A 12,872-nucleotide genomic window follows, 5' to 3' on the forward strand; every position below is an offset into this window, starting at 1 on the left:
AACTCTTGCGTAGATGAGTGTGTGCGCGTACTCGTGCATATATGTGTTGTAAAACGTTTTTTTGTTTTACTTGTAAAGAAAACAGAGAAAGATAAATTTTCCTATACTCAAGAGAATGGAAGCGGAACCATTAGAAGATGGTGAAATCACCGATGAGGTTAGAATTATTGACAAATTTTTATTTAAAATACTAATGTAACTTTGTACAAATATAAATTCTTACATATTCGATAAACTGATATTATTTTCCAAATTATTGATTTGAAATTTATATCATCTACATTAATGTAATTATTTTTATCATGTAATTTAGATGTGTACATTTTGCGATGTAGAATGTATTACAATAACGTAAAACAAAATACAGGAAAGCGGAGTACAATGTGTTGACGAAGTAATCTAACTATTATTCCTTTGAATGCTAAACAAATTTGTAACGTTTATCAAAGTGTATTCATTAGATATCTAAGTTTTAAACATTGAAGAGATAAATGAAGTACAATATCGTTGTGTAATCCAAATTATGCTTTGTTACTTATACAGGGAATTTTCTAGCAAGAGACACTAACAACATTGTATAACACAGTATATGATTTTGTGTTTTCTAACTGTAACAAGTTAACACAATTGTATACAGCTAAAATGCGTGTTTGATTATATCATTATGTTATATCACTTCACGATACAGAATTTTTATATTTTATTATTATATTTTTATATTTTATTATATTTTTATATTCTATTATTATTATCATTTATTTTTCTAAGCTGTTCTGATGAAAATTTTCAAGATTACATTTAGTAATATTTTGACATATGTGTGAGACTTTTCCTTTATTTCATTGTAGAGATAAAAAGAGTAAAACTGATGGTACAGGATGCTTGTTTTTCAGCTAGCAATCCAGCAAGAAAACAAGCATTGTGTGCCACTGGCTTAAGCAATGTTTCAACTACAAGTTAATATTGTGTCATACCATGTATGAGTGTATATTCGATGCTAAAATAGAGGCTTATGTATTAAATACTTGACTATTAACTATTTAGGAAAGATACAAAATTTTAGTGTTGCAAAAATTTAATAGCCCTTTGAAACAACAAATAATTTTACATAGTACTCCTGACACTGTGTTTAATTGTGTCTTCTAGCTGAAAGGATCCCATAATACATCGCACAATGTTAATTTTACACTATCTTTTTTTATATATCGTTGTATAACATATATTTGCTTTGGCATTAACAAATTTGTTTTTAAATAATTATTTTATTTCTTTATATAGCCCAGCGACATCTTTGAAACTTATAAAATTTTACAAAGACCTCCCATAACGCAGACACCTATCACAGAAACATGTACAAAAATGAGATATAGTGATGAATCTGATCACTCAGCAGATTCTGAAAGTGATTCTGACTCGGATTCCATACAGACTAATGTTAAAAAACCAAAACTTAAATTGAAAAAGAATAAGCATTTGTGGAAGGATTTGCCAACCAAAAATGATAAATACAAAGTATGGTGTACTCAAATGCAGGAAGAATCTTTGACCGAAGATTTAACGTCATGTGGTGTTACTAAAAAATTGTATCAAGAACGTAATGTCGAAAGTTACAATTTTACTCTACGATATGCAGAGAATGGCAGGGAACCTTGTAATAATAATAGCTCTGATGAAGAAAAGGACATTGAACGTAGATTAACTAATAAAAGAACGAATTCAGACAGACGTGATGTGAAATTTAGATTGGGGAAAAGGAGAAACTCCATGGATAATCAAAAAGGTTCAGTTAGAATAATAGCAGATTTATCTACAACTGTGGATTCAACAGATGCCGATGTTGCTACTGACATAACCAATAAGCTCAGCGAAAGAAAAGAGCTTCTTATAAGTAAGAAAATATACATCAAAATATATAAATATTTCAGAAAATGTTAAAAACATTAGTTTTGAAGTTATAAGTAATTGAAAATATCTTTTTTACATATTGTGTGTGTGAGTTACACAGAAGAGAGATAATATGTACAAATGCAACCTTTTAATAAAATTAAGAAAATTTTTGTTTCAATTTGATTATATGACGACCGATTACTTTATTACAAGTTGCACATTATTAAAAGATTGTGAAAAATATCTTTGACTTATGCATCCGATAATATTTAATTTATTTCAATAAATATTTTAGATATCTTATTTATAATATAAAACAAAAAAAAATCAAACAAGGCTAATGAGAATACAATGGAGTTAATGGTATGCAAAAAGTAATATGAAAACTTTACAGATTTATTATGTTGTCATCACAATTTTAATTGATTTTGAATCAAATATTATTATATGCATTGTACTCTCAATAGCCTTGTTTGATTTTTTCTGTTTTAATTTCGAAAGTTTGTTTTGTAGTTAATGTTTATTATAATATGTATTTTGTTTAATCTGTTGTAGGACGAGTGGTGGATATAATTGGTAAACAGAAAGCTATTGATTTTTTTCAAAAAACAAAGAAGATCGAAGAAGAAGGTGGAATGTTAATAATGAATGGATCTCGTAGAAGAACTGCTGGTGGAATATACTTTTGGTTGGTGAAAAATGATGAACATATTCCTCAAGAAAAAATAAGGGAGATATTTTATTATGACCAAAAAGAGAGCAGCGAACAAAGAAGGAAAACTGGTGATTCAGGACGACAGAAGAGGGAGCAGGAATTAATGAGAAGTTTTGAGGGTACATTATATTTATTTTAAATAGAATAACATATATATTTAGAGAGAGAGAGGGGGGAAGGAAAAGAGGGAGAGAGAATGGTATAACGTTAATCTACAATTTGTCTTAAAATTATAGATGGATCTGAAAAGGATTTACCAGCTTTATTAACAAGAGCGGAACTCTCAACGAGACAAATCGCAGAAGAAGCAAGACTGCGACGTGGCGAAGGTATGGACAGAATGCCAGTAGATTCCGATCGCACGGTATCAAATCCACCACCCAGTCCTGTAACAGATGATCCAGATCATTCTGAAAATCCATTGGTACAGAGACAGGTTCAAGATTATAACGATGATTTTCTCGATATTGGAGTGGACATAGATAGTATGGAAGTACTCTAAAATTATTATTTGATCTTGCGTTTGCACATACTTCAACAATGATTTGTACAAATAAATGTTTGTAACCAATCGCATAAAGAATACATATGTGTATAATTTGTGAGATTGTATATATTTATATCACATATATTCTATATCAACCTGATTTCGTCCATTGGATATCGATCTCTTTCAACCTTTTCTGTTCTACGTGATCTTTGAAAGAAAGAAGTTTGGCATTAAAACGCCACGCGTGTTCTCGTATATGTTGGCGAGTATGTACATATTTTCATTGATATATGGGACCTATAATTTTTTTTAACGCCGAATCTGAATAGCAAAGATACTCTAAGAAATTTGCCATTGCCTTTCGAAAAATAACGATCAAAAAAAATTTGATGTTTTGAATGAATTTGAACTCTGGATCTTTGGCACAAAGAGCAGTCACGCTACACATTCTGTGCTACAATCATCACGATTTATCACATTTATATTCGTAAACAGACCGAAAACAGTGATTCAGAAAGAGATTTGTAACAAGTAACTGTATATACGTCGATCCATTGCTGGAATAAAAAAATTGGAAAATTGTTTTGCATAATTTGATAGCCCCAAGTGTGTAGAATATTATGTTGAAGCTTTAACATAGCAAATGTAGGCGTAAATAATAAAAAAAAAGTAAACTTGAAATTTTAAACGTGTTTTTCTCAAAACATTTTTTCGATCTAATAGAAGTGATAGAACAAAAACTATTGAATGTATCGCTTTCAAATATTGCACGATTGTAAAGCAATGCTTTTTCTACCGGATAGACTACAATTATATCAATATCAATGATACTTTTTTTTTATCGTAAAAGCAAGAGCATAATTTAAGATAAAAAAATCAAACTTTTTTTTTAAATAACCGCCATTTTGTTAATTTTTATTTAAAGTCAATTATCATTGGTCGCATTCAGTAGACTCAACTGTTGCGGATCCGTAAGCGCTCGCTATTTGTGTATTCTTTTAGAATGTTTTAGATCATCCAATAGCAGCAAGCGCTCATTAGTCTGCTCCGCAACAATTGAATCTGCTGAACGCAACCATAGTCTATATCCAGTAGAGACATTCTTTCTGAATAGGAAAATCAATTTTTTAACTCTTTCAAATGACTAATACAATCTGCAGTACTTTCGTTCTGGCTTTATGTTTAAGTTGAAGAGACTTCTTTCCCAAAACTTTATGTAGACTTATAGTTAATACGTTAACTTCATAAAATTTAAAATTAAAGAGAAAAGTATAACAAATATGTGAAAACAATGAAGTATATATCTTCATTACTTTTTTCGAAACAAATTGTTAAAAATCGCTTTTTTTTTTAAGCCACAAGGTAGAAAGATTCTTAAATTAATTCATTATCTAACGTCCAAATATTTAGAGATATTAATCTCAAACTTCTTTCTTTTTTTATTTTTAAAAAATTTAATTATACTTACACACACACATACACACACACGCGCGCGCGCGCGCGTACGCACGCACGCACGCACGCACACACAGTATTCACAAATTTTGAAATTTTTTTTAACAATTTTTAGTGTTGTATCTTAACAAAATATTATCAAATAAAATTTAACAAATAAACATTTTTAAATAGATTTACAAAAAAATGATACGATGATTTTTCGCAGATTCTGAATTTTTTGTGTAAAAATTTATATTTTCTAAAATGTTTTAATTTTAAAAATTAAACAATTTGCGGAAAAAAGATACAAAAAAGACGTATTTGATTAGTATAAATTTTTTCAAAATTATTTAAAAACTTTTTTAACCGTCAATACAGAAATTATAATAAAAATTGTAAATATAATTAAATTAAAAATATACATTTTGCTCTGTTTCTTCCGAAAACTAATCTATAATCAATCTATAATCTATAATCTTATGCCTTCTATTATGCGCAGAGCCTATGGCGCAACTTGCTAACTTTGAATCATGAGGTAAGATTAAGGAGACCTAACTATATGGATTGGAAGTGATCATGAAAAATGTTCCGTATACTGCCAGGTTCGCTGAATGGAATAACTTACAACATTTCGTCGATATATTGTGGATAACAACTGGTAAAAAGACATGATGGGAAGATTATATAAAAACATATGATTATAGTGTAAATGTAAAATTCGAAAATTAAATTAAATTAAATTAAAAAATATTATAAATGTTTTTAGTGTAATATGTCAATACCTATAGTAAAATAGTAAGTATATAAATAAAGATAAATAAAAATAATATATAAATTAAAATTTAAAAATATAAATTGTATTACAATGTATTACAAAATTACTCTAACAGAAATTCTACTGAACTTCACTAACCATAGGGAGCTTTTCAACAATTCCAATAAGAAACATAGATGACACAAGCTGTTTTCCAGCTAGGACATAGAACATTACAATTGTGTTCCACTGTGTAAAGCCTGTGACACACGATGCTTATTTTCCTGCTGGATTGCTAGTTGGATTAGAATTTTGCCATCGTATTGGCTGCGATGCTGTCAGTGCCAGTATTGCAGTCAATACGGTGGCAAGATTCTAATCTAGTTTAGCAATTCAGCAAGAAAATAAGAATCGTGTGCAGGGTTTAATATGATACTATACATATATGAATGCTCAATATGGCGACAAAGGTGATCGATTTGGACGCTTTCAGCACTTTTCAGTATTTCTGTTCTTATTTTACGTCTAATGAACAATAAAGACAGAATGATGATTACAAGCTTAAAGCGCGTGAGCGTCCAAATCGACTGCAGCCAAAATGTTGCAAGTTATTCCGTTTAGCGAACTTGGCAGTATAGAGATCATTTTCTGTAACCAACTTTTTTCTCCTTACTCTATCTAGTTAGGTCACCTTATTCTTACTTCATGCTTTAAAAGCTTATAATTCAAAAGCTATTATAGTCTCAGCATTTTGGTATTGGAATTTTTATCTCTAAATGGTTTCAGAAATCTATCCTTAAGCACCGTTACCGACATTTACCGGACAGCCTGTATATATGTATATGTATACAGAGTGTCTTCCAAATTTTTTATCAGATTTTGAGATTTTATAGAAAATTCAACTCTGAAAGAAAGTTTCTGATAAATATAAATTGAAAAATATTTCTTTAAAAAGTTAGCGTCCGAAAAATTTCTAAAATCACAATTGTTTTAAACATTTTTACAAATATCAGGGAAGGCGTTTTTTTAACAAAAAGTACGAAAATGACAGTTGTAGAGAATTCAATTATCTTTCAAATGAGATCAAAATAATGTAGTACGTTCCATAGGTTTTGAAATAGTTTCAAATGTACAAAAGTTTTTTTTATCGAGAGTAGAACTTTTTTAAAGATATTCTTTATATATTTATGCTTGTTCTTTATAATATTTATGGGGAATAAAAAAAAGAGTAGAAAAAAATTAATTTCATATAAAAAATCAGAGTAAAAAATCTTTAAAAAAAGTTTTAAGCGTTATCGATAGCCGAGAAATACTTTATTGTACATTTGATAGTTATCTAAAAACCTATGGAATGTGGCATAATGATTTTAATCTCATTTAAAAGATAATTTAATTCGGTGCAACTTTTGTTTTGGTAATTTTTAAAAAACGCATACTTTCTCTGATATTTGTAAAAATGTATAAAATAATCGTGATTTCAGAGATTTTTGGACGCTAACTTTTTAAGAAAGCATTTTTCGATCTATATTTATAGAAAATTTTTTATTCAGAACAATATCCTCAAAGACTAGAACATTCAGGAACACTCTATATATATACATTTATACATATACACAATTAAAAGAATAAAAAAAAACACTGAATTATATTCATCTAAAGTAAAAACGTAAAACAAATAAATGTATTGTTCATTGGCATGCTTTGTTCCTCATGTTTTATGACGCTGTCTTATGTCAGCTCATGCTCTTATAATTCTTTTATGATAATTAACTAAAACTTTGCAATTAAATCAAATCAAATTTCTCTTGGATATTTTAATATTGTCAGTACAACATTATCGATGCACTATTATATTTACAATTGCGTTTACATAAAATAATTACAATTTTTCCCTGCGTATGTACATTGTAATCGCGATACAATTTAAACATATTTTACACTATCTGTAAAACTTGTACCTGCTGGTCGCTGCAAATCTTAATCATTTTACAACTGTGGCAATAAACTTGTTCCGAATATTTCGATGGCTCCAATTATGAATGTTTCCAAATTACGTACACTATGCATTATACGGAGAAAAACAAATATCGTATGTGTTTCAGACAAGGACTGAACATTATCCTTTCACGCAATTTTTACACGAATGCACGAATGCACACACGCACGCACGTTAAATTCTAAATCAGTGAGTATCGTGAGCATAACAATTTCTGCATAAAATATCAATCAAATATCAATGCAATTACATATCGCACGTAACAAGTTACACAAGTCGAATTTTTTAAATTTCATATTATAGAGATTGTATTCTAAATGTGACTTTTAATTAAGAAAAATACAAGTTGAATCTAAATACATCCCAAATATAACACAAGGGAAAAATGACACAAATATAGGTAATTTTTAAAAGTAACACAATATCATAACAAAATTAATCTACGTTACGTCTAGGGAACTTGAAACAAGCCATCTGTCATTAGCTCTTAGTTAACTTATATTTAATATTGCCATAATAAATAATTTAAAAATACGCAATTTTCTTTACCCTCTTCTGAACAATTTCATATTTTTTATTTGTGTCATTTTTCTTGCAAGAATACGATCGTGGAAACTGATGCATGTGTTATGGATAAGTATATACAGAGTGTTCCATTTTAATTTATCCATACAAATATCTCGAAAAATTTCGAAGATACAGAAAAATGTTTCAGGTGAAAATGGAAAGTTTAGAGGGAAATGTATTTTGGTCACGTTTTTTTTCTGTCATCTGAAAAGGTATAAAGGTCACCTTCGATATTTTAAATGAAATTATATGATTTTTTTTTGCATAATAATATGATTCCTCTAATTATTCTGTACATAAAAATATTATGATAGAGATATAAAAAACCTAATACTTTATGAAATATTTTATATTTTATTCACATATTGACATGAAAGATTAAATATTTCGTAAACTATTAATTTTTTTATAATTGTACATCAATACTTTTGTATGCAGAATAATTGGAGGAATATTATGTAAAAAAAAATCATAATTCCATTTAAAAAAGTGGAAGTAAAAATATGTCGCCACCCTTCGAAATCATTCCACTTTCATATCCGAAACATTTTTCCGTATTTTATGTATTTTTTGAGATATTTGTTTGGAACAATTAAAATGGGACTCTGTTGTGTGTGTGTGTGTGTGTGTGTGTGTGTGTGTGTGTGTGTGTAATATGCACAATGTACAATTGTAGCGCATCTCATATATGTTACTATAAAATTCTATGATGAAAAATTATATATATTATATGGCGTTTAAATACATTATCTAAATGTAGAATGTTCGTAGAAAAAAACCATGATGTATTATAGCTTTTAAATATCTTTGATATTGTCTTCGATGTATTACACTTACATTTATTATGTTCAAGAAGAATGCAGTTTAAAAAAGCGAGGATTTTGCAAAATCCGATTCGATATTTGTAAAAATTAGCAATTCTTATTTAACGTTTATTGATAAATAATGAATTTCTTTTATAGATCTTTGTGAGTCTAACGAATGTATAACGAATAAAACGAGTTATTTGGATATTTTTCCATTATGTGTATATTTTTTTATACTTCGTTTTCACCAAGGTGCTCTTATCTTCATAGTGTCTTTATCGTACATACGATATATGAGAACAATTCGATATAAGAACAATTTATCAGTGTTCTCATTGACGATTTATCGCTATCATTCTACGACATAATTTTGATAAATCTCTCTCGTGGGATATTAGTAACTTTATTTGTTTTGATAACAGTGAGCCAGCACTGTCGAATCATAATAATAGAAAGTAAAATATAGAAAAAACTTTATAGACATTGGCAGAGAAAATATTCGAAAATATAAAAATGTACAAAATTTTTTCACCTAATGCGATAAAACTTTCAGTGAAATTTACATTATAATATCTCCTCTTAGAGCATATTACTTTTGGAATTGACGAATATCAATAGTTATTGAACTTAAACATTTAAGCAGGATTTCAAGAAAAAAATCTTTGTCATTAATATACATTATCGCTTAAAATCATTTACACACACACAATACACGCACGCGCACACACACGCACACGCACGCATGCACGGAGATACAATAATACTTGTACGTGGCGTTAAAAAAAAGATTGTATACAAGTCTGGTATTGAGACAAGCCTATAGCGAAACTTGCGATAGGCGAACGAAGACAAAAGCGTTCGCACGCACGAAAATACACTCGTATATACATTTTTGTTCTTGATTGATATAATTGCTGCATAGATTCATTCAGACGACATTACATTACACGAGTGCAGATGCCGGTAGGGAGCTGTGCTTTGGTTTTGTCTTGTTTAAAAAAACCTTTATACACCCATTAAAATCAGCGCTCACGAGGACGTGGCCTCCGCAGCCTTTAGTGCGTTGCTCAACGACAGGATCAACAGGAACCACATCTATGTTGGAGCTATCCATGCCTTTCGACTCCTCCTTATTCTCCCATTGTTCTCTCGCTTCGATTTGCTTGATAATACTATCTGGATTTGGTGCGAATACGGCACACGTTACTACAGCATTGTGCGCCTTTATGCCCTCCCAGAAATCATTTCGATCCCTACGAACGCTAGAAAATTTGGAATAATCATGATGGGTTTTCCAGATATAAATGCACTGGTTTTCAGAACCGCTAACTATATATTGTCCATCTGGGCTGAAACTTGCTTTAATTTGACTACTGATGTTAACATATCCTTTATATTTGCAAGACAGATTCAAATCTCTCAAATCGTACAGACGAATGCGACTGTCATTCGATGTGACCAATATCTTGTCTTCTCCCGGCATTGGCTCGATTCCACTAATCTTACGGCCAGTGGAATTTTTTCCCCTTGTTGATCGGACGTGTATTTGAGTATGGTATTTCAATTGATCGGTATTATAAAATATACAACGACCATCATATGAGCCCACAACCGCAAATTTTCCGTTTTGACAAAAGTTTGCCGCAGTAATCAACTTTGTTTGTCCGTCCACTTCGTTCCATACCGCAACCTTTTTATCTGGAATATTCCATAAACGTAATTTGCCGTCCAGCGATCCTGAGAGAAAGTATCGGTCGTCCCGTGGATGGAATACTATGGCGGTGACAAAGTCGATATGTTGAAAGCAACATAAGCATTCCTTACGGGATATATGCCAAAGTCGTACAGTTTTATCCATCGATGAAGATAAAACGAAATAGTTTTTAGACCATGAGACGTCGAGCAGATCCGAGGTATGGCCGGTATATGTGCAAAATGGCTTTGGCATGAATGGACTTTTCGTTCCTTCTATCTCGCTGAAGGCACTAGCCACGATGTTAGGATCTTCCATGGATTGTTGCGAAACTAATGATTCCTGTGAAGGGGTAGGACTGACTTTCTCTGCATTATATTTGGTTCGCATGTCTTGAAAATACGTAAAGGCGTCTCGTAGAACCCAAATCCTTAGAACACGATCTTGTCCTGCAGTAGCCAACAATCGACCGCAGGCTGAAAACTTCATGCACCAAACAGGTCCTACGTGTTCCCCACTAAGATCTTGAACGTGCTGCAGACAACTGAATTCATACGGACCTTTGTGGCTATTTGATGCCTTTAATTTTATATACTGCTGTTCACCAGGATAGACTTCGTCTACTATATCCATGACATCTTCCTTATGTCTCGCATGTGATACTTCTTGCGCGATCGATTTGGCTTTGTTCATGGTCTTTTTTACAGTCGATCCTAGGAATCGTTTCAATTTTTGTGTCCGTTTACGAACTCTATCTACAGATACATCTTCGTCTGGCGGTATACTAGACATTTTACTGTCCACGCTTTCCTCATCGCTCTCTTTTTCCTTCTCGAGACTAGAATTGCTTATATATTTGGATTTAGTAAGTCTCATAATATGTAATGACAAAGGATTGATACATTGTGGTAATTTATCTTCTGCTATACTTAATGGCACCTGTTCCCCCGTATCTAAATTCGTCACAGGCACTTGTTCCAAGATTTCCTGCAAAAACACATGGCGTTTAAAAATATCGTTCTATTTTCATATCCTTAAACCTTAGTACACACGTTAGTTTTGGATACATGTTCGGTTATTCGTGTCTTAGCTTAATTTTCATCACTTTTAAAAGTATATATAAATTATTAAACAATTTTTACATCTTTAGAAAGTATTTGTGCAGTTATATATTCATAACAAATTATAGATAGATTGTTGTAACTAAATGTAGTTAACGAAATCAGAAAAATGCACTGTTTCATATAAAAATATAAAACTCTGAAACAAAAATGTTTAAAGGAAAAGTATGGTTCAATATCTTGAAATTGACATTCCAAACTACAAGAAAAAAAATAGTTCAAGTGTCGGCTGTCCAAAAAGTTTAGTTATTGAGTAACTTGAAAATGATTTTTTTTTTTAATATACATGAATGGTTATAAATTGAAGATATATTGCATTTACATTTTAAAACAATGGATTTTATTACTGCTAATGTATTAAAAAAATGTATTTATTAGGAAAATGTTCTTTCTAACATTACAGACAACATAATATATAATATTAGTAACAACATTTAGAACAAAGGTACTAAAAATCGCGTTTATATTAAGGGCTAATATGTTATTTTAGGATTAATTTCTTTTTTTAATAATTCGCAAAATATTCTCGCAATACAACCGAAAATTAATTGAAGTTTTAAAAAAAAAAAAATTTTTTTTAATTACAGAAAATGTACATTTTGTACACACCTTGGGTCATTTGTGACCCAGAAGTGAACTTTGGAGTTATGCCAGTTAAAGGATACGCACGAATCGAGGGCGGTAACACACAAAACTTGTTCTCTAGATGCTAAACTTTTTTTTAGCAACAGAAAAAAAATCGGTATTTGATCAGGTGCTCTTAGTATTTAAAAAAAAAAAAGAAATGGGCAGGACACGAATGACTCAGACATAAGTACTAAGGGTTAATATGGAATATATCTTTACGTTTATAGGTTAATTGAATGACGAACCATATCGGTAAGCCGCTTGCCAGAATCTGTCCTAGTTCTTACAAACATATTTAGTTGCTTGACCATATCTTGATCACCAGCAGATTTACGCCTTTCTTTGGAACCTTGTGGACTCATGCCCGAGAGTTTATGTAGACCTAAAGAATAACGGCCAATACTATTGCTCGATGCTGATCCTAATGGACTGCTAGATTTTTCGCTCGATCGACTAAGCAATTCTGCTTTCATTCTTTCTACTCTTTTTAGTTCCTCGGTAGACGGACCTTCCGCTTTCAATTTATCTTCATCCTAACAAAAAATATATATGCATATAATATTTTTAAGGCTTCCACGGATGCTTTCTATATAAAGATTATGCATTACGCGAGTTTTCTTCGTGTCCAGATCTATTCTTGGAATTCCAACGTTTCGTGAACCTTACGGTTTACTTCATCAGGGCGAGGAGCAGCCTGATACTGATAAAGTGAGCTGCAAGGTTCACGAAACGTTGGCATTCCAAGAATGGATTTGGACACAGAGAAAATTAGCGAAACG

General features: G+C 30.8%; 2 protein-coding genes across 4 annotated transcripts in view; one reads left to right on the top strand and one right to left on the bottom strand.

Moving 5' to 3' along the window:
* The window catches only part of LOC108747195 (phosphorylated adapter RNA export protein), a 4,261-nt gene extending 528 nt beyond the window's left edge, over positions 1 to 3,733 (top strand). Inside the window, exons 2-5 of the mRNA XM_018484520.1 lie at positions 79 to 157; positions 1,279 to 1,888; positions 2,443 to 2,721; positions 2,839 to 3,733. Coding sequence (XP_018340022.1) covers positions 79 to 157; positions 1,279 to 1,888; positions 2,443 to 2,721; positions 2,839 to 3,104 — 1,234 coding nt within the window. The 3' untranslated portion in view covers positions 3,105 to 3,733. The remainder of the gene's footprint in view (positions 1 to 78; positions 158 to 1,278; positions 1,889 to 2,442; positions 2,722 to 2,838) is intronic.
* Positions 3,734 to 9,341: 5,608 nt separating this feature from the next.
* Positions 9,342 to 12,872, bottom strand: part of LOC108747255 (WD repeat-containing protein 44) — a 5,812-nt gene continuing 2,281 nt past the window's right edge. For 2 of the 3 annotated variants that reach the window (XM_018484636.1, XM_018484634.1), the window contains 2 exons: positions 12,339 to 12,626; positions 9,343 to 11,332 (listed from right to left, as the gene is read on the bottom strand). In XM_018484636.1, the coding sequence (XP_018340138.1) occupies positions 9,596 to 11,332; positions 12,339 to 12,626 (2,025 nt within the window). In that variant the 3' untranslated portion in view covers positions 9,343 to 9,595. Of the gene's footprint in view, positions 11,333 to 12,338; positions 12,627 to 12,872 lie in introns of all 3 variants that reach the window. The other variant, XM_018484635.1, reaches the window with a different exon arrangement.

Source organism: Trachymyrmex septentrionalis, unplaced genomic scaffold (assembly GCF_001594115.1).
Source record: "Trachymyrmex septentrionalis isolate Tsep2-gDNA-1 unplaced genomic scaffold, Tsep1.0 scaffold196, whole genome shotgun sequence".
NCBI lineage: Eukaryota > Metazoa > Arthropoda > Insecta > Hymenoptera > Formicidae > Trachymyrmex > Trachymyrmex septentrionalis.